This window comes from Falco naumanni, chromosome 8 (genome assembly GCF_017639655.2).
Source record: "Falco naumanni isolate bFalNau1 chromosome 8, bFalNau1.pat, whole genome shotgun sequence".
In the NCBI taxonomy this organism is placed as follows: domain Eukaryota; kingdom Metazoa; phylum Chordata; class Aves; order Falconiformes; family Falconidae; genus Falco; species Falco naumanni.
The window spans coordinates 6,734,816-6,754,216 of NC_054061.1; the positions used below are offsets into that span (position 1 = coordinate 6,734,816).

General features: G+C 59.3%; 1 protein-coding gene across 2 annotated transcripts in view; it reads right to left on the reverse strand.

Moving 5' to 3' along the window:
• The window catches only part of CAMK2A (calcium/calmodulin dependent protein kinase II alpha), a 36,621-nt gene extending 18,467 nt beyond the window's left edge, over positions 1 to 18,154 (reverse strand). For both annotated transcript variants that reach the window (XM_040604749.1, XM_040604748.1), the window contains exons 1-8: positions 17,886 to 18,154; positions 12,014 to 12,108; positions 7,464 to 7,523; positions 3,636 to 3,690; positions 3,236 to 3,301; positions 1,588 to 1,660; positions 1,109 to 1,211; positions 464 to 547 (exon numbers count right to left, since the gene is read on the reverse strand). In XM_040604749.1, coding sequence (XP_040460683.1) covers positions 464 to 547; positions 1,109 to 1,211; positions 1,588 to 1,660; positions 3,236 to 3,301; positions 3,636 to 3,690; positions 7,464 to 7,523; positions 12,014 to 12,108; positions 17,886 to 17,947 — 598 coding nt within the window. In that variant the 5' untranslated portion in view covers positions 17,948 to 18,154. The remainder of the gene's footprint in view (positions 1 to 463; positions 548 to 1,108; positions 1,212 to 1,587; positions 1,661 to 3,235; positions 3,302 to 3,635; positions 3,691 to 7,463; positions 7,524 to 12,013; positions 12,109 to 17,885) is intronic.
• Between the last annotated feature and the right edge of the window lie 1,247 nt (positions 18,155 to 19,401).

Below are 19,401 nucleotides of genomic sequence, written 5' to 3' on the forward strand. Positions count from 1 at the left end.
TGTTGGGTCCAGCTCCATGCTGATGTGCTCAGCAGCTGCAGAGATATATGGGTCTGGCAGCCACTGCGCACAGCCTCGAGCTGGGTGCCCAGCAGGACTGGGTGATGCCTCCTCCCCATCACGGGTGGAAGAAGGCTCCCCTATGGCTGCAGCTGCACAGAGGCACTGCCTGGCTCCATCAGCACCGCAGGGCAAAAGAGCTGCCATCTCCCTCGCTTGGGGGCTTTGGGTGCATAGCAAGGGAGCTGATCCTTCAGAGAAGGGTGCCCCTGGACTGGGGAAGAGGGTGCTGCTCTAGGGACAGCCCCGGGTAATGTGTCACCTCTTGGGTAAATCCTCCACCCTGACCTCCCTAAGACATATCTAGCCACTGCAACGTTGGACATGCTAGATGAACAGCCTGCCTCATCCCACACAGTCCAGTCCAGCCCGCTCCCGGCATTTCAGCCCCAGTCTGACTTACCACAAGCCCACAGGTCCACGGCTTTGCCATAGGGATCCTTCCGGAGCACCTCAGGAGAGAGGTATCCTGGGGTGCCAGCGAAACCTGGGACAGACAGCTTGTCACGCACCGATGGCAGGCAGTCCCCATCCCTGCACAGCTCACCAGCGGTGCCTGGTGCCTGGCCAGGCACCGCAAAAGCCAAGAGCCCTGGCACACGCCAACCAGGTGGGACAGGCACGCTCCCTTCAGACGCCTCCATGCCTCCCAAGAGCAGAGCAAACTGCAGCTTTCTTCCCGTGGCAGCAGCCAGACCCCAGGATGCGGCATAAGGCTGGAGTGCTCCAATGTGCACCTCCAGCACTTGGAAGAGGTTTTCCTCCCGCAGGGTCTGCCCCTGTTGCCAGCTCACCAGGACATCTTGGTGACTCACCAAGTCCCTGCGAAGCTGTTTGCCTGTGCCCTGTACCAATGCTGGGCTGTTTCCAGGGGCATAGCTGGAGCCATCAACCTCCTCATCCACTGTGCCTCCTAGGCTGGCGCTGCCAGGATGCTCCCGTAACCCAGGATTCAGGTCCTGGGGATGCGCATCCCTCCTGAGTCCTCCATGACCAAACACACAAACAAGGGCCAGAGGATACCCCACCTCAGGCCAGTCCTACTCACCAAACCATGCTTGCTGGTCCCCCTCCACCTCGATGGCAAGGCCGAAGTCAGCCAGCTTGACAGCAGCACCCTTCAACTTGGACGCCAGCAGCAGGTTCTCAGGCTGCAGGAGGAGATGAGGGTTGGAGACAAGCAAAGGCCCCCCCGGAGTTCTGCTGTCATGGAGGGGGGCTTCCCAGCACAGCACGGTGGAAGGTCAGGGCTCTGGATGTGCTCCCCAGCTGCTTTGTCCTGCTTTGTGTCCCAGTGTCCTTGGATCCTTAGAGGACCATGGACTCTGAGGACCTCCCTACCCCCTCTCCCTTCTTTTGTTTCGCCCCAGAGCTGGTCTTTGCCCTGTGGCTTTCCAGAAGCCCTACATGGCGTTCCTCCCCGCTGTTTCAGCTGCCCTGGAAGACGCTGGGCATTGCTCCACAGGGGTTTGCATCGCAGATGGGGTCCCCACATCCTCCCACAGCCACTTCCCCTGCAGCTCCTACCTTCAGATCCCGATGGACCACCCCCATCTGGTGGCAGTGCAGGACAGCCTCCAGGATCTGCTGGATGCAGTGACTGTGGGAGAGAGAGGAAAGCTCACAAAGTGGTTGGCAAGGCAGAGTTTCCTTAGACACTTTTACTTGGCTGCATTTCATACCCCCCCCGCCCCTCTCCTCACCATGCTTCTCAGCCGCAGCCCTGCAGCACAGCTCAGTGTCCCCCTCCACCCAAAGCCACGCACCCATGCAGAGCAGTTGTAACCCAGTAAGACCCCACCAGAGCTGCTGGACACAGTCACGGCGAACAGGAGCACAGGGGCTACAGCTGAGCCCATGGGGTCCCCGTAGGGGCAACACTGGGGGGGAGCTGGACACCAGCAGTGGAGTCACAGTGCCAACCACATTTGGTCTCCCAACCCAGGCAGAGCAGACGTGCTCCTCCAGCACAGAGCTAACCTTTGCTTCAGCCCCATTTCCCTGGCCTGCTCTAAGGCGGGTGGCTCCTGCTGCGTCTGTTCGCTTTATATCTAGTTCATCAAACCCCAGCTCTGCTGCATGCGTGAGAAAGGAAGGGAAAAAGACTGGGGCCATGATCACTTCTGCTCCAAAACAGCTGTGTGCAAGGCAGAAGGTCTTTATTTACATGTATTTTATTTTATTTCTATGACACTAACAAGTGGATAGGTTGTAAGTGGATTCCATGCAGGCGGTTCATTAAATGGGATTATTTTCTGCCCGGAAATAAGGGAATTTTCCATGCAGACAGAGGTAGCGTGGAGCTTATCGCGCCCTTGGACATTTGTGGGGGCTACACTTATCCTGGGGGCAAAGCCCAGAGGCACAGTGATATCTAGAGTCTGGAGAGGGCCAAACCATGTCGTCCCAAAAAAATGAGGCTAGTGCTGTCCCCTGGCCAAGCTGCAAGGGCCGAAAGTGTCGCTGAAACCGTACCCAGCCCCCTGCGTCTGCAGCAGGGTACCTGGAAAGTGCCAGTGGGAGCGGGGGAGGGAGCGGAGCTCCAGTACATCCTCCCACCCAGCCTGTCTTCACTGCTTCTCCTTAGTGCTTTCAAGTGGTAAATGCTAGAGAAACGCTTGCAAATGACTGTTAATGCAGCTGCAAGGGGAAAGGGCAAAGACTGTGGGGTGTCTGTGCTATCACGCTCCTGGCTGCGGCACCAGCCTGACGCTGGGCTTCCTCTTGCCAGCCCTGGGAGCCCTGACACCCCCAGCCCTGGGAGCCCCGATACCCCCAGCCCTGGGAGCCCCACTGTTCCCAGCCCTGGGAGCCCCATGCCTTGCTCCTTTACAGGGAGGTCAGATGTAGGATATGCCATCAGCCTGGGGAAGGAGGATGCTGCGAGCAACGGCTGGCAGCTGCCTGATTCGGGGGGGGGACACCAGCCCCGCGGTAACAGGCACTTCTTGGCACAGGAGCCCAGTGAGTTAAAAAGAGCTGCTTTTTTTTTTTTTTTTCTCACTACACATCTGGTTTATGAGTACACGCTGCGGAGCGGCTGTAAAACACCTCCCAGCATGGAAGGAGCTTATGCTGCAGCAAGCCAGACATGTAGGATCCTGGGAGAGAGCAGCTCGTGGGAGAAGGGGACAACTGCTGTCCCCTCCGCAATGTGGCGTGTGTCCGTGCTCACCTGGCATCTGCTTCGCTGTAGTACTCCCTGGCCACAATGTCCTCAAACAGCTCCCCACCGGTGACCCTGTGAGAAAACAGGGACAGTCACGCTCGGCCACCTCAGCACGGCACACAAGGGAGCTGGATTGATTTACAGCCCTGGCACACACACCCACACACCCCCCCAAAATGCCATTGCGCTGTGCATGGGGGGCAATGTTAGGGGTGCAGGGTGGGGACCTGCCCTCTGCCCAACTTGGGGGACCCAAGCTTGGCTCCAACCCAGCCTGTGGGAAGGGCTTGGGTGAGGTGGAGGATGAGGGAGGGTTTGGGAGCAGCTGTGGGGTGCAGGGTGTGTTGCCCCAGGGTGGAAGCATGCAGCTGCCTTGGATTAAGAGATGCATTTAACCATTACTCACAGGTCAAATATCAGGTAGTGGTGGCCCTCTTCAGAGATGCTGTCATGGAGCCTCACTGCAGCAGAGACAGAAGGGTTATGGGGTATGCCTGGCTCCCACCCTGCTCCCCGGGAACGCCTTTGCCCCCCTTTGGGGACAAGCAGGAGCTGGGAAAAGAAGAGAGGGGCTATTCCTCCTCCCTCCTCCTCTTGTTATTGTATCTGGCTCAGGGGGCGGGGGGCAGGTCCTGCTCAGCAGAGGACCCCGGCCATGTCCCCAGGCTGGGGCAGCAGTGCAAGGCTCAAAGGTCAAATCCAAATCCGGGACTGCCCGGGGCTGGTGCCTGGCTGATAGCCTGTGCAGCTGCTGGGCTATCTTGGGCACTGGGCAGGCTGCAGGCGTGAGTGCCCCCAGCCCAGCCCTCTGACCCATCGGGAGAGGTGCCTGGGCACAGGGAGAGCTCAGCCAGGGCGCTGGGCTGCCAGCCCTGGCACCAACGGGGCTTTTTTTATTTTCTGCTAGTGACCTTCCTTTTCTCCTTGGGAGATCTCAGGTCGGGGATATCCAGGAATCACTGCAGGATGAATTTCCTTTGGAGGAAGCGTTCTCCCCGTCTCCCATCTCCGCCCACGGGGCTGGCATCTTGCCTCGCTCATCAGGCTGAGTGGCACCCTCTCCTCTCGGGTACACCTCACCAGGTACAGCCAGGAGCAAATCTGTCACCCTCCAGCTGGGTTCTGGTTGTTCAGGCTTAGATTCCTGCTCACAGCTTAGCAGGCAGATGTGCAGTGAGGGGACAGGCACACAAACAGGTAGGATGTATAAATGGAGATTGGTCCAGCATCCTCTGCCCCCTGCCTCACATTTTGTTCCAGTTTCCTTAAGGCTGCAAATATTTAACCCTTCCTCTCTGCTCACCTGGTTTCAGCTTGATACAACTTTCAACATGTCTGAGGACTTTGGGAACCAGGGAGGAAAAGAAAACATTCAGGTGAATGATTTTGTGGGAATTTTCGCTCCTATCCCATTTTACTGCAGCTAAATCAGCTGAGCCCTGTGTGGAAACATCCTCCAGACTTGAGTCTGAGCCGGGGGAGATAACAAGCCCCAGTGCTGAGTGCAGACACCGTGCTGCATCACTCTTACCTCCCTGCACAGCCAACGCCACTTTGCTCGTCCTACCTCTCCCTCCAAGTTCAGTGGGCAGATCCCGCAGCTGCCAAGAGCCAGGTGCCGGCAGCATCGCCTCAGCCCGGCCAGGGCAAGGGGCAGAGGGGGTCCGCTGAGCCAGACAGCATCTTTCCTCTTGGTGTCTCTCATGGTCTTGACTGTTGACACAACTTGCTCATATTCCCTGGTTATCCTTCCCCACTGCTGGCCGCTGCAGACATCTCCTGTGCTCCAACATGTGTTTGCTCCCTGTTTTTCTCTGACACATAATCCCAGCTTTTCTGCCTTCCTCTGCTAGAAGAAACACATTTCCTCTTGTTTCATCTCACCTGGGAGGGGTTTGGGGGTATTGCGCCTGGGATGCCGCAGAAGCCAAACTGTTCAAAGCGGGGATTAGGCAAGCTCGGTGCGGATAGGGCCAGTCTAACCATAAGCAGATGGTCCGGATACATCCCCTGCTTGGGGAAGTCCCAACGCCTGTGGCTGCCAGGAGCCAAGAAGGTGTAAGAAAGAGCCGCCGCTCTAAATATAGCCTGATCCTACATGTATCTGTTACTGACCACAGAAAGAGCTGCACCGGCCAAAGCACTCCAGCTCAGTGCTGAGAGCCAAGGCAGGAGCAGGACACGGCTTCAGGAATGAGAGGCAGAAGACAATGGGTACCTGGATGGAGTTAAAACTCCAGGGCTGGGTGTAGCCAGAGTTTCCCCGATAAAGCAAGGCTTCCTGAAGGAAACGAAGCTTTGGGAAACCTCAGCTGTCCAGAACACATTGCCAGGTGCTGTGAATGTGCTGGGGACCTGGACCTGCCCTCGACCACCTGTGCACAGTTTTCTCTGCAAGGCTCTCCTGCAGGCACGGTGCAAAGCTCGGGTTGATTCCTCCAGGATCACAACCGCAGCACAGCATTCCCATGGGAGCTGGAGGGACCCCACCTCCCTGCAGGGAACAAGAACAAGGGGCCAGCAAAGCCCCTTGTCAGCTGAGGTGCTTCTCCTGGGAGGGGGTAGAGAAGGTTTTCCGCCTGCGAGGGAGCTTCGGGCCCAAGTTTCCAGGCAGCAGGAGCAGTGGGGGGGTGAAAGGAGAGGGTGTGGGGCTGAGGGATGGAGAAGAGCCTCCTGGGTATAAAGAGCAGTGAGATTGGGCTGGTTAGCATCTCGTGCTGTTAACCCCTTCCAGCCCCGTGCACCAGGGTTGCTCTAAGGCCAAACAGTGAGGTGGGGTGCCGGGCTGGGGGAGAAGGCACAGGGGGGCTGAGATGTTTCTGTTCCTGGTGACCCCACCAGCATCGTGGGCAGGGATGGAGAGGGAAGGGAGGAAGACTGGTAGAGAAAGCTGGGGCCATGCTGGGAGCGTGGGGAGCTCCAGCTGCATGGCCCAGCAACCTGCAAGTCCTCGTGGGGGTTTTAATATTTCTTGCTATTCACGTGCTTTGCAGTGTATTTCCTTCAGGTCTCAGCAATCCTCGTATGTATTTTGGTGCAAAGGAAAGGCACCAGCTGCTGCTCTCGCCAGGGGAGGCTGGACTCCCCACCAGGACCCTGGCAGGGCAGCTCCTGTGTGGGGCATGGGTCCTGCCAGAGCGGGGACAGCAGCCAGATCCTGCAGGGTCCAGCACCCCAGCAATGCAGCGGAGACCTGCCATGTGCCTGAGACATGTGGAAGCTGACAGGCTTTTTCTGAACTTAAATATTTATGGGGCAGGAGCCGCAGGGCTGGTCCCAGCAGCCCCAGGGTTCGGCTCCCTGGATCTGCTGCAGCAGGATCCAGGTCACCAGGAGTAGTGACGGGGCCAGGAAGGAGCTCAGCCAAAGGCGAAACCTTCCAGCTCCGGGCTGCGGGATGTGAGGGCTGCAGAGCTCCTGTCCTATCCCCAAACACATTCCAAAAGCTGCAGGATCCCATCTGAGTCGGCACATACTGGGGTGCAGTGGAGGGGAGAGGGGGTTCATCCCTGTCTCCGCTGCCGGACCAGAGACCAAGAGCCTGCATCAGCATCACTCTCAAGGCTGGGGTTTGGGATTTTTTTACTGCAGTTTTTTCCCCTCCCCTCTCTCTCTCTCCTTCTGGCCTATTTTTGTCTTTTGCAGGGGCTCAGGAGTTTTCCTGAAACAGCTTTTCCGAAGGAGGCTACTCTCAGATGGACGATCGGTGGGAAAGTCTTCGCTTCCCCCCGCCATCGCTCCTCCTACACGCCCGGCGCTGCTGCTGCTGCTCGGAGCTGTAGCCGCTTTTTGGAGCATGCAGAGGAATACAGCACCCGAGGGGGGGACAGGAGTAAAAATAGTCCCCTGCAGCCTACTGGGGCCCTGCTTCTCCCGGAGGGAGCTATGGCCAAGTGGGTTAGTTAGGACCTACTTCGGTCCCCCCGTGCTTGGTGGAGGCCCTTCTTCCCATGACCTCGTTTGAAGATGCTGTCTCCTGTGAGGAAGGGGAGGGACAGCTCTGCAGGTCAACGGGGCAGGCTGCCACCGAGCCCCTTCCCCATCTCTGGGATGGTGGCTGGAGTGCGAGGGAAGGACAAACAGCCCTGTTGCAAATAGGGCTGAAATATTGGTGAGGACTCCCAGCCAGGGCGGGGGCACGGGAGGCAGGTGGGCAGCGGAGCCGGGCATGGAGCACCGGCAGATTTGCCCGGCTCCTTGCCAGGCGCACGGCGGGAGAGCAGGGTGCGCTTACCAATGTTGGGGTGCTTCAGGAGGCGGCAGATCCGGGCTTCTCGTTCCAGCTTCTGGTGATCTGAAAGAGGCAACAGCCCTAAATTAGGGTCTGGGGAAGCGAATAAACCGCTCTCAGCTCCTGCCATGCTCTCTTGGAGGAGCTGCCAGCACAGGAAGCCTGGGGGGCATGGAGCAGCCGGCGAGAAGCAAACCCATCCTTTTTAACTAAAGAATAATGGGGCTGGGGACATGTTCAGCATCAGGGCCTGATGGACAGTATCCCAGCATGGATGTGGCCCCCAGACCAAGCCTCCAGGTACTGATGCTGTGGGCAGTCCTGGGCTTTGGATGATCCCTCACCCTCCTCTTTCCCAACAACTCCCGATCACCTCCTGAATACCTGGGCTGCCTGAAAACACTGCCGGCAGCACCTGTTCTGTTTTCTCTTATTCAGCCAAGCACAGGCAATCAGCAAGGACACTTCTGGCCCCACACGGTACAATTTGAACAACTGAAGACAGAGCTGATCAGTGAGAGATGTCAAGCTGAAACGGGGTTATCCGCCTCGCTCCCCCTCTCCATCCTCAGCCATTTCATATCAGGTCCTTGCTCTCCCACATTGAAACCCCCTGGCTCTGAAAATTTGCTTTTCTCTGGTGCCTGTCTCCAAACAGGCAGCACAGGTCCATCTCCCTGGCTTTCATCAGGCTTGGGGATGTGAGACAACAGAGCCCTGGGCAAAGCAAGTTGAGCTGAGCCAAAAAAGCCTCCACCCTGGGGCAGCCCAGAATGAATTTCCAAATCATTTTGTTTCTTTTTCTCTGCCTCTGCACTTCTCTCCCTCCTTATACCTGACCCAGTCACCACACATGGAGGTGCCTTGTCTGGAGGCATCTCGTGCTAGCAGGAACCCAGCAGCCAGGAGAAGCGATGATGTAATTAGGGCTGCTCGTCTCTCAGCACTACCGCTGTTACCTTGCAGGTTCACACCCCAGAGTCTCACTCTGCATCAAACCAAACCTGGGTGTCTCCAACCACTGAGACGTGAAGGTGACACAGCTCCATCCCTGCAGGGGCTGGAGCCTTCCCCAGGGCTCAATACGCCCCATCCAGCAACCATGGGGCTCGGCATGGGCAAGTTGCCCGAGGGCTTGTGGTGACTTTATCAGCTTGTGCTGGGGTCTGTGAGCCAAAGGCTGGAACAGCCTTAGTGGCCTCGTTCAGGTCCCCACAGCATTTCCCCTAATGGGAGACAACCTTCCCGGGGTGGGAGGAGGTGACAAGGAAAGGCTGGGGTTTAGCCTGTTCCTTTTCACAACAAAAATCCATTGTGGGGTGAAGGACAGCGGTGGCATGGAGGGACAGTATGACCAATGGGGCAAGCACTTCTCTGGGGAACAAGGGAGCTGCTTTCTGTCTCCTCTGCTGCTCCTGCCTGACAGTGATCTTAGGTGAGTCACTGATTGTCGCTCTCTGCCTCAGTTTCCCCATCTGCAGCCTGGAAGCTGGGGCCACATGTCCCATGGGGAAGCCCAGCATTGCTGGTGTCCAGTAAAACTCCTTTGCTTGCTTAGAAGAGCCCAGACATCACAGGCAGGGGCAGCAAATGCAACCCTGAGTATGGAGCAGGTCCCGGCACCGCTCTGTGTGCCTGCACGCTGCTGCCAGCTGAGCCTGCGGCTGCACAGGGGCAAGCGTGGCTGCTGGTGGGGAGCAGGAGGTTGCCCCATCCCTTCCTCAACACAACTCAGCTCCACTCCAGCTCCCTGGCTAAGTTGCAGCAGCAGCAGCACCGTGCAGCCCCCCCAGCCACTGCCCCCCTCTTTGTACCCTCGCAATCTGTCACCACCAAAACGCCTGCGAAGGCAAAGCCCGGCACAGGCAGCTTGGCGGGGAGTGCCAGGAGGCTGGTGAGGTTTGATAAAACACAAACAGCACGGGGAGGGGGTGGGAGACCAGTGAAAACCAAGCGAAATGTAAAATGGATCAGGGAGTTTAAAGTGGGGGGGGCAGAGATAACGCCACTCCAAAGGGGAACAGGACAGCACTGGAGACCCAGTGGTACCCAGGAGGGGCTGGGAAAGGTGCTTATCCCTATGGGGTGAGGGTCAGGGACCCCTGCCCAGGGACCCCCGGGCAGTTGCTAGCAGCGATGCCCTGGCAGAGCAAACGCCGACACATCCAGCTGGCCATCGAAGGGCGAAGCTGGGTGGGTGCGGAGGCTGCTGTGCCTGCCAGGCTGCAGCACCTGGGGATGCAGCTCCTGGTAACCCAGTCTCTTCCCCTTGGCATGCCCCAGCGTTTGAACCCCTGGTAGGAAAAACCCTGGGGAAGCCTGGCCATCGCTCCCCTTGGAGTCACGGTCTCAGCTGCAGACTGCAAGGGGAAGAGCTGCCCGAATGCCACCCAGGGAGCGAAGGCAGCCTGTGCTCCGGGGGCTTTGCTCTTTGCGAGTCTGCATGGGTCCTACTCGGGCAGAGCTTCCCTGCAGTGAATGCACAGCAAGGACAGGCTGGGAGCAGGGCCACAGCCCAGGGCAGGATCTCCGGGTCTGCCGTTTCTTCTGAGCATCACACAGATACAACCCCTGCATGGGGCTGCGGGCTGGTAGGGGACCCCCACTGCTTGCACAAATCTCTAGGACAGGGCTTGCAAGGGCTTTGCATGTGGGTGGGATGGCTGTGCCAGAGCAGTGGGGCAGAGGGACAGATGGACAGGATAAAGGGACAGGGGGATGTCCCTCAGGCACGTGGACCCTGTTGAACTTGGGGGGCAGCTGCCGTGGGTCAGAGCATCCTGCCACCTACATGGCATGGCACATCCACCACGCAGTGAAGTGCTGCTGGGGGCAGTAAGCCTCAGCTGCAGCCCCTCTCCCACCCCACAAATCCAGTTGCTGCCTGGACCCAAAACACATTTCCCCTCCAAAAGCTCCTGTTTCTCCCCTGCTGAAAGAGGTTGTCTGAAGAGATCATGGCTGGGGACGTTTTACAGCTCCTCTCACCTTCTCCCCACGCCTCTCCTCCCTGCACACCTGCCCTCCTGCCTTTTGTGTATGACACAGCCAGTGGCACGTCGCGGTGAGACACCTTTAGGGATTGCTCCCAGCCTGGGGAAGCACCATCCCCCGTGCTAGCATTGCAGAAATGGGGGTTTCAAGACCATTAGCAAAAGCAGCTGGTGAATCCAGCTGCCAGAGCAGTGAAAATAACCCCGGCGAGATCTCTCCAAGGGACAGATGGACACAGAGCCACTGCAGAGACAGCACAAAGCCCAGAAGAGGCTGGAGAGGGGCAAACTGCTGGACCAGGCGAGCAGGGGCAGGAGGGAATAGAGGGAAGGTGGCTCAATCTGCTCCTCCAGGCAGCCCTGCAAACCCGGGGGCGTTTGCTGCCCACCCCGGTGCCAGCTGGGGCACACAGGCAGGAGCCAAGTGCCGAGGCCAGGACCACACACTCTGCCCGGAGCCCGGCTGGCTGCCCTGGGCTGGGAGCCTTCGGCCTCAGAGGAAGGGAATGGTCTGCATCTCTGAAGAGGGGCAGGGGCCGGTGCTGGGAGGAGCTGGGGGGTGCTCAGCATCAGCGCTGTGCTGCTTTCGCAGCACTGCGGGAGGGAGATTGCAAAGCACTGGTTTAATTTGAGGTCAGGAAGGATTTTGTCACCATTTTCTGCATTTCAGTTTTGCCTCCAGAGGTGAGCAGTGGCATCAGGGAGAGAAACTGAGGGAGGGATTTAGTTAAAACCTCCTGGCAGGGCACTCGCTCCCAGCACCCATCCTGCACTCCCCGACACATCCAGCCAGGAGGAGCTGGAGCCAGGGTCACAGCAGCTGCTGTCCCATCCTCTCCATCCTCCTCATCGCAGCCCCTCTGCCAGATGCCTGGGGACAGAGGGGTCCCTGCCTTTGGGCAAGGGCTGGCTGAAACTTTTCTGTGCTGGCTCAGCTCAGCCTTGCCCCAAGCGAGGAGCAGCCAGGACAGATCTGCCAGCGCCTCTTCCAGCAGCAACGCAGCCAACATGCTCCACCAGAGCAATTAATTGGACAGCAGCAAGGGGTGAGTGTCCATCTCCAGGGAGAAACGAAATCACACCCCCACTTGAAGGACCTTCCCATTTTATTGATGTAGATACACAAGTAAGGAAACATCGCCTGAGGCTGGCGGCAGCTTGACTTGCTGCAAGGCTGTAACCGTCACTTTGCTGTAACATGGCATGCAGGGTGGAGGGGGTGTCTCAGTGAAAGAAATGAGGTCCTACAGCTCCCCAGGCGGGTTGGGGTTTGGGAGTCCCACAGAGCCCTGGCACAGCTGGATGTGGGTGCATCCCTGTGATCGGGTGGGATGCAGTGATCAGCCACCAAGACACCTCCACAGGATGTTCGCCCCATCCATCAAGGAGCTCAGTGTGTCCTGCAGTGGGGACAGGGTGGGATAAAGGGTCCCCCCCTGCACATCAAACACCTCGCTGCACATCAAAGGCATCATTCTGGTACTGTGAAGAGGGGACAAATTCCCTGCTCCGCAAACCCTGCTCACCTCCTGCCTCCCCAAAAACACCCCCAGCGCCTACCTCGAGCAGACAGCTTCTTGGTGTTGATGATCTTGGCCGCATACTCTTGTCCTGCCAACACCTTCACGCATCTCCGGACGATGGAGAAAGCACCTCTGGGAAGACAAGAAGCCAGAGGGAGAGATGAAGGGCTCAGCACGGGCAAGGACACGGCTCAGCCCTGATGTGCCTGTGGGGCGAGGGGCAGCCACAGTCACGGGGGCAGGCACAGGGACGGGTGCTGGAAGAGGCTTGGAGAAAACACCGAGGGCTCTCAGCTGGCTTCACTACACTGCTGCCCTTGGGGAATGACGAGGGCAGGCACAGGTACACCTAGGGATGAATGTAGAATTCGCCGCTTTCTGCTCCCCTGGGACACTCCAGCCATCATGCGCCTTTCGTCCTCTCCCTCCCAGGCTCTGCCCTACCTATCCCTGGGAGAGAAGGGGCAGTGATTTACCAAGGGTGTTGGCTCCCAAGGGGCACCAGGATGGCTGCAGCCGCCATGCAGCACTTGGCCGCTTCACTTCAGTCTGTGTGTGTGGCTTCGCATGCTCTAGACCTTGCAATCAGAGCAGCACTTTGCAGAAGTGGGTGCGAGCACCAGCCGTGGGTGCAGGTGAGTGGTGCAAGGTGTTCCCCCCAAGCTGCAAAACTGTCACACAGGCAGGGAGAGCCCAGGGGACCCTGCAAGCAAGGACTGGAGCAAGGCTGGGTGGGGAACTGATGCTGCTGCAGCTTGCACACATGTGAGCCAACGTGCAAGGGTCTCCTGGGACCTGGCAGGGAAATGATGCTTGAGATGCTCCAAAGCAGCCCCTCTGCCCCCGTACCCCGTACCCTGAGCCCTGCCAGCTCATTGCACTGAAAGTGCACCGGCGCGATGCCAGGAGCTGCGGCATTGCACACACACACACACGCACGCACTCCAGCCCTGCTGAGCACAACCTTTGTACCAGGTTCCCTTTTCTGCCAAACCCTTCCAATTGCTAAAATAACAACTACCAAAAGCAATCCCACCTCCTGCCCCACCTTCCCCCCGCTCCCCGTCGCCCCGCTCCCACTCCCTGCCGAGGAATAAAAGGCCACAGGCTGGCGAGCAGCCACGGATAATTGATTTAACTGGTGGGGGCAGGTGGAGACAGGCAATTTGGGTTTGCATGTGATCTTTAGGAGAGCAGGCAAGCGGCAGGGTGCAGAGGGATGAGGCTGGAGCCCCAGTGGAGCCAGCCGCCCACACGCCAAGCACCGCCGTGCAGAGCATTGCTCGCGGCACGTGCCAGGCAGGAGCTGGGGAACAGCATCCCGGTGCTTCCCAGCCTCCCTGTCCTGCCATTTAATCCTGGCTGCTGAAGAGCTGAGCTGTTAATGTTCCTGTAGTCTGGGGTAGATTAATGGGAAAGGAGGGGCAAAATGCTTTGTGTCCATCTCGCCATAAGTGGGGGAGACCGGAGCCATGGCCAGCCCCACGGTGCCACTCTCCCCATCCTGCCAGGAACCCTGCACTGCCCAGGCTCTGGGGGCTTCTGTGAGTCCCTGTGACCCATCTTTCCTTTTTTTTTCCTAAAGACACATATGCTGCTTTTGCAGTGCCAGGAGAGCCTGCAGCAGTGAGCCTGGAGAGCAGGAAAGCCCCCACGCCTACCACCCCAGCTCGGAGTTTCTGTCCCAGCCACAGGGTTTTGCTGTGGGACCTCCATGGGGTTGGAGGGACGTAGGTGTCCCCGACCCGTGGTGCCTGGAGACTCCCAGCCACTCCTGGTCCCAGCGCCCACAGCCACTCAGTCATCCATTTATTCAAGCTAAACTGAACAGCAGTGAAGGGGGAGCTGTGGGAAGCGGGATGCAGCAGCTGGAGACGGGATGTGCTGCACAGGCAGAGTGCAGGGTTTCACACCTCTGGCTGCATTTGTGGCTTTTGGCTCCTCTGGACCTTTGTAACAGAAATCAAATGTTTGTTTGGGCTCCATGAAGCACAGGCAAGACCCCATGAGCCCAGAGCAGGGGGACACACAAGGCACTGGGTGTGGGTGCAGGACACCAGCGTACAGCATGCTTGCCATAGTCCGATCGCAGTCCCAGTCCAGTCCTTCAGGGGGTCTGCACTGGCTGGGAACCCCCCACATTGGGTGTTTGACCCTGCTGGGCATTACACAGCAGCCGGCTCTGCTCTCCATGCCAGGCTGCTCCTTTGCTTCCCATGTGTGGTCTTCCCAGCCTGGGGGAAATATCCCCTCTTGGCTCCATATAAATCCAGCATCTCCTTCCCCACAAACCCAGACACCCCTGCCTGCACCAGGGTCTCACAGGGCAGTGCAGGCAGCGCAGGGCACCTGGCCAGGCAGGGGGCTCAGCCCCATCTTGGTGCAAGAAACCCCTTTGGAAGGAGATGTGTCCTGTTCCCTGGCCATGGGCAGTGGCGTGGGTCCCTTCCCTCCCGGGGCGCTGGCTCTTTGGATGGGGCCAACCCAAGCGCCAGTGGCAGCTGCAGGCCCCCGTCTCTGCCTGGCTTGGGGATGGGGCATTCATCCCAGCCATGGCAGCATGTCCCAGTGTTAGCTGGCACGTTACCCGCAGGGCCATGGGTAGGGGCCGTGTACCTGCCCCCCCGATGGCCGCCATTTCGGGGTGATGCCAGACCCGCAGCCCAGCAGCCAGCCCTGTCCCTCCAGCCCTGAGCCCTGGCACCGCTGGGTCCCAGCCCTGCAGCCCCTGTTCCTTGGGTCCCCCGGGCCAGGCATGACCCCAAGCCTTGTCCCCACGGCCTCCCCCCACCAGCCCCAGCAGAGGCTCTGCCACCGGGATGCTCCGCTTCTCCCTTCTTCACACCTTCCCTGCCAGCGCCCGGCTGCGCTGCTGCTGCCCTCCCTCTCTTCAACACCTCCACCTCCTCCGAGGCATTTTATCTCCTTTCTAGAGAGAAGAGTGTGGGCTGGGGATTTTTTGTTCCTCTATATATTTATTTTTTTTCCTTTCTAATAAAACCCCTCTCCTGCAGCTCAGGGAGCAGAGGGGCTGATTGTACCGCTCGGCGCGGTAATTGTCTCCAGCCTCTCCCTGAACCTGCCGTGGGGGCGGATTTGGAGGCACCAGTGGAGCTGCACTTCATGTTTGTCCTACTCCAGGGGGCCGTGGGCAGGATCCTCTCCCTGTCCCCCTCCATGCTGCTCCCTGCCCTTGCCCTGGTCCCCTCCTGCAAGAAAGGTGCAGCGGGGGGGATCAGAGCAGCCCCTCACTTGCTCAGCTTTGCCGAGGCTGCCGTGGGAGCAGGTTTTCCCCAGCTCCATGCCCCCTGCTTGGGACACATGTCCATCCCAAGTCTTGGAGGTGTAGGGATGCTCCAAGGGCTTTTGCCCCATAAGGCAGGCTCTGCAGACCCCCCTCCCCATCTCTGCCCCCCATGAAGCCCCATTGTAGTGTTACCATTAGGTGTATGGCACCTTAAACCCCCAGCTTGCCTGGATGTCAGCACGGGTGCCAGCCAAGGAGATGGCAAAGCAACACAGTGGGCGCAGCAGCCTGGCACCCAGCAACTCCGCCAGCCAGGCTCATGGGCACCCCATGTGTCCCCCCAGCAGAACATCCCAGTGCCTTGGGGACAGCAAACTCAAGGGACAGACCCTTTCTGCTCTGAGTCCCTGCAGGACGCTGCTCCCCTTCGGGGTCTGGGTGGGGGAATGCCACGCTGCCCACCCTGCCTCACCCCTACCAGGACACCCCCACCCCAAGCGGCACCGGGAGCATCTCGCCAGAGGAGAAACACCGCTTCCCACTGCAAACGGCTGCTGCAGCAGAGCAGAGGTGTGGCGCTTCGTCCTGATTTACCCCTCTAAGCCCATGAAGTGGAAATTTCCCCATGGGAAACTGCTGATTTTTGAATATGCCGGGATATGCTGGAAGCCATCCCAGTGGAAAATCCCCAACCAGCTCCATGGCGCCTTGACCAGCCTGGTGAAACCTCCAACCTGGGAACACGCCTCAGCGCTGCAGTGGTGCCTGCCCCCCAGCACCGAGGGGAAAGCTGCGGGGTGCCCCAAGCTGGATGTGCTGCCCCGAGCTGCCAGCCTCACCTCACTGCCCCTGCATCACCCTGGGAGGCTCAGTGGACCAGGGTGTGATGCTCGCAGGGGGCCAGCAAGCCACTGCGCCAGATCTGTTCCTTTATTCGTCATTGTCTAAAAATGCATCTGTCAAGGTGGTTTTACACCATGGTGCCTGGCAGCATGGGCAGCCCCTGAGCCTGGGTGCTCACCCTCTGTGTCAGCACCCACCTAGCAAAGCACTGCACCCAAATGCCTCCAAGAGACCTCCTGGTTCCCCCCTATTGTGCCTGGCCTGCCAGCTCCCCTCCACGTCCCTGCAGCCATGTCTGCCCAGCCAGGGCCCAGCAGCCACCCAGCAGCCACCCAGCAGCCACCCAGCAGCCACTGCCTCTCCTGCCCACTCCCTGCCCACCCCCTGCCATGACCACAGAGCCTCAGAGCCCAGAACAGCCAAGAAACCTCTGGAAAAAGCAGGTCCCAAACCCCACCCGCTCCCCATCACCCTGTCCACAGTGCCAGCTGGAACTGTCCCTGCCTCGGGGACCTGCTCCCCGACCCACTGCTCCCTGCCAGCCCCTCGCAGCCAGCCCGACGCCGAGGGGATGGGCGTGCATGTCCTGGGACCAGGGCTCTGCTCACCTCCAAGGAGCTGCACTTTGTAGCAGCAACCTGGTGCCCCCATTTGCCTGGGGAATATTAACAACATTCAGCCTGGCACAATGTCCTCCCCTGCTTCAGCCTCTCGATTTCTCCATCTTTGTCCTCTCCCCTTCTCCCTCGCCCCCGTTTCGCACACCCACGTGCATGCGGGTGCACATCTACGTGCAGGCTGCCCTGCGCCCCGGCGATGCAGGGCTGCGGGGCTGGAGCCCATGCCTACGGATGGACACAGCCGCCCAGCTGAAGCACAGGCACCAGCCACCTGGCACAGGCACCCCGAGCCTGCCACCACGCCGTCAAGATGCTCTGAGGGCAGCACTGCTGCACGCCCCAGATTTACACACCAGTTCCGAAAAAAGGCACAGAAACCAAAACACAGGCATACGCCTCCTCGCTTCTGCACCCGTTATACAGCCACACGCTCAGTGAGACCTGGAGCATCCCTCTGCCCTGCACAGAGGACCTGAAATCTCCTGCTCCACCCTGGGGTGCTCAGTGCCCCCCAGGTTCGCCCGGCTGTGCACAGGCAGTTCTGTTTGCACACACATGCACACACATATGCACCTTAACCCAGGCACACGCGATGACACCCGGACCTGCCGAGCTGAGCCCTCCCTGGCAGGAGAGCTGGGTCAGGCAGGGCTGTGTCTTGCCCGGGGGGCACTCATGCTGGGACAGGGGCAGGGGAGGGAGACACCCTGGGTCTGACCAAGAGCCACCGGGATTCTCTGGAGGCTGCCAGGCAGGCTGGGACTCCTGCAGGACTAGCCAAACCCCGGTGAATCCACATGGAGAAATTCCCTAAAGAAATGTGAGGGGCACCCGCTGCTTTGGCTTTCCTCCTCAGCTGTCCCGTCCCTCCTCCCAGCTGGAGAAGTTCCTGGGGGAGCCAGCAGCATCCTCTTTCGGGAGTGGCTTTTCCGTAAGAGGGGCAGCCGCCCCCTCCCCGGGCAGCTCCAGCCCCCTGGGATGACCTGAGCCCCTGGCCAAGCACGCACCACCAGCCACCCGAACTTGGGAAGGGAGGGAGCAGGCAGGGCTGGGGCTGGCAGCCCCCACCCTAACCCGAGTCCCCCTCGCCACTCCGTGCCTGCCTACTCCCATCTCCAGTGCTTCCCGGCACTGCTGAGGGTCTTCCCCAGCCGGTGCACAGCCCCACTCCAAGCATCCCAGCCCTGTCTTCAACTTACTTGCCCAGTTCTTCAAAGAGCTGGTACTCCTCGGTGAAGCGATTGCAGGTGATGGTGGCCATCCCGAGGGGCTGGAAATGCTCCCTCCCCGGTGCGGAGTTTGGGGCAAGCAGCTCTCCTCTCACTCCCTCCCTCTCCGTGTGCTCCCGGGGCTCTCTCCTCGCCGAGGTAAATAAGGGAATATGTTTGATTGACAAGCCCGGAGATAATGATGAGGGCAATTTGTCTTCTCAGCTTCACAAGCCTTCGTCAGCATCCCCGTCCCCATGGTGACCACCGCTGCCAGAAACGCCCTGTTTCTGTTGCCGGGGCAACTGCTTCCCAAACCCCCGCCTGCCGGTGGGGACCAGGGCCCTGCTGGGGACCCGGCCCTGGGGGCTGCCCAGGGGTCACCTGCCTGCTGCAGGGGTGGGGGAAGGTTAAAATGCAAATATTAAAGGCAAATTAAAGGACATGGCAGTGGTGGAATAATTGGGGCAAAAAAGGTTTCCATGGAAACTGTGGTTTCCATGTTGCAGCAGGATGCTGTTGCCCCGGCAACTGCCTTCACCCCTCCCAAAATACAGGCCCTGCTGGTGCCTGCAGTGGCATCCCTCTGGGGCCTGGGGGCTGCGGGACGGGGGACATGCTGCAGTGGGTCCAGGCAAGTAGAAGCAGATGGAGCAGAAGTGTGTCAGAGGAAGCCGGAGAAACCATGGCAGGTCCCCAGGTCCCCAGACTGGCCTGCCATCAGCCAGGCCCCCGGGGGGGGCTGGCCCCGATCACTCTGCAGGGAGGGCTGGCTCTGCTGCGGAGCTGCTCCCCGCTCCCCACTTCGCTGCTGGGTCTCCCCACAGGCCCCAGGGCTTTCCAGGGAGCAGGTCCCCAGGGTCCACCCCCACCATGGGGCAAGCATCTTGACCGAAAGCACAGCTAAAGCGGAAGCAAAACGGCTCTGTCGAGGGCTGGCATTTCCCTGCTGTGCCCAAGCTGGGCGGACAAGCAGGGGATTTCAGAGTTGGGGGAGGAGGAAGGTCAGCCCCCTCCTCCTCCTCCTCAGGCTTTCTGCTGCTGAGTCTCCTCTCTGCTGCATTTAACATAAGGAAGCACAAAAAGGGCAATAAAAGTGGAGTAACAAGGTCCAAGACCTCACGGGTGAGGCTTCCCTCTGAGCCCACATTGCTGCCAGCACCCCAGGCAGCACCCATCGGGGATCCAGTCCCCTCTCCACCATCTACACTGTCCCTTGCAGCTTTCCACCTTCTGACCCCACCAAAGAGCTTTCTTCCAAGCTTTTGTCCTGTTTCTGGATGATTTTGCAGCAGCAGGAGTCCCCAGCACCCCTGGAGAAGGGACTCCCACTGCTGGCTGGGAGGGCATTGCCCTTGGCAGCTGAGATGGGTTGAGTTCCTTTTCAGGATGCCATGGAAGGGTTAAAAGGAAAAGAAAAGGCTCTAACCAGACAAAAATAGGGAGAAATCTTTGAGAAGAGAGAGAGAAGGAGGAGCAGAGAGAGAGAGAAGAAAGGAGGTGGAAG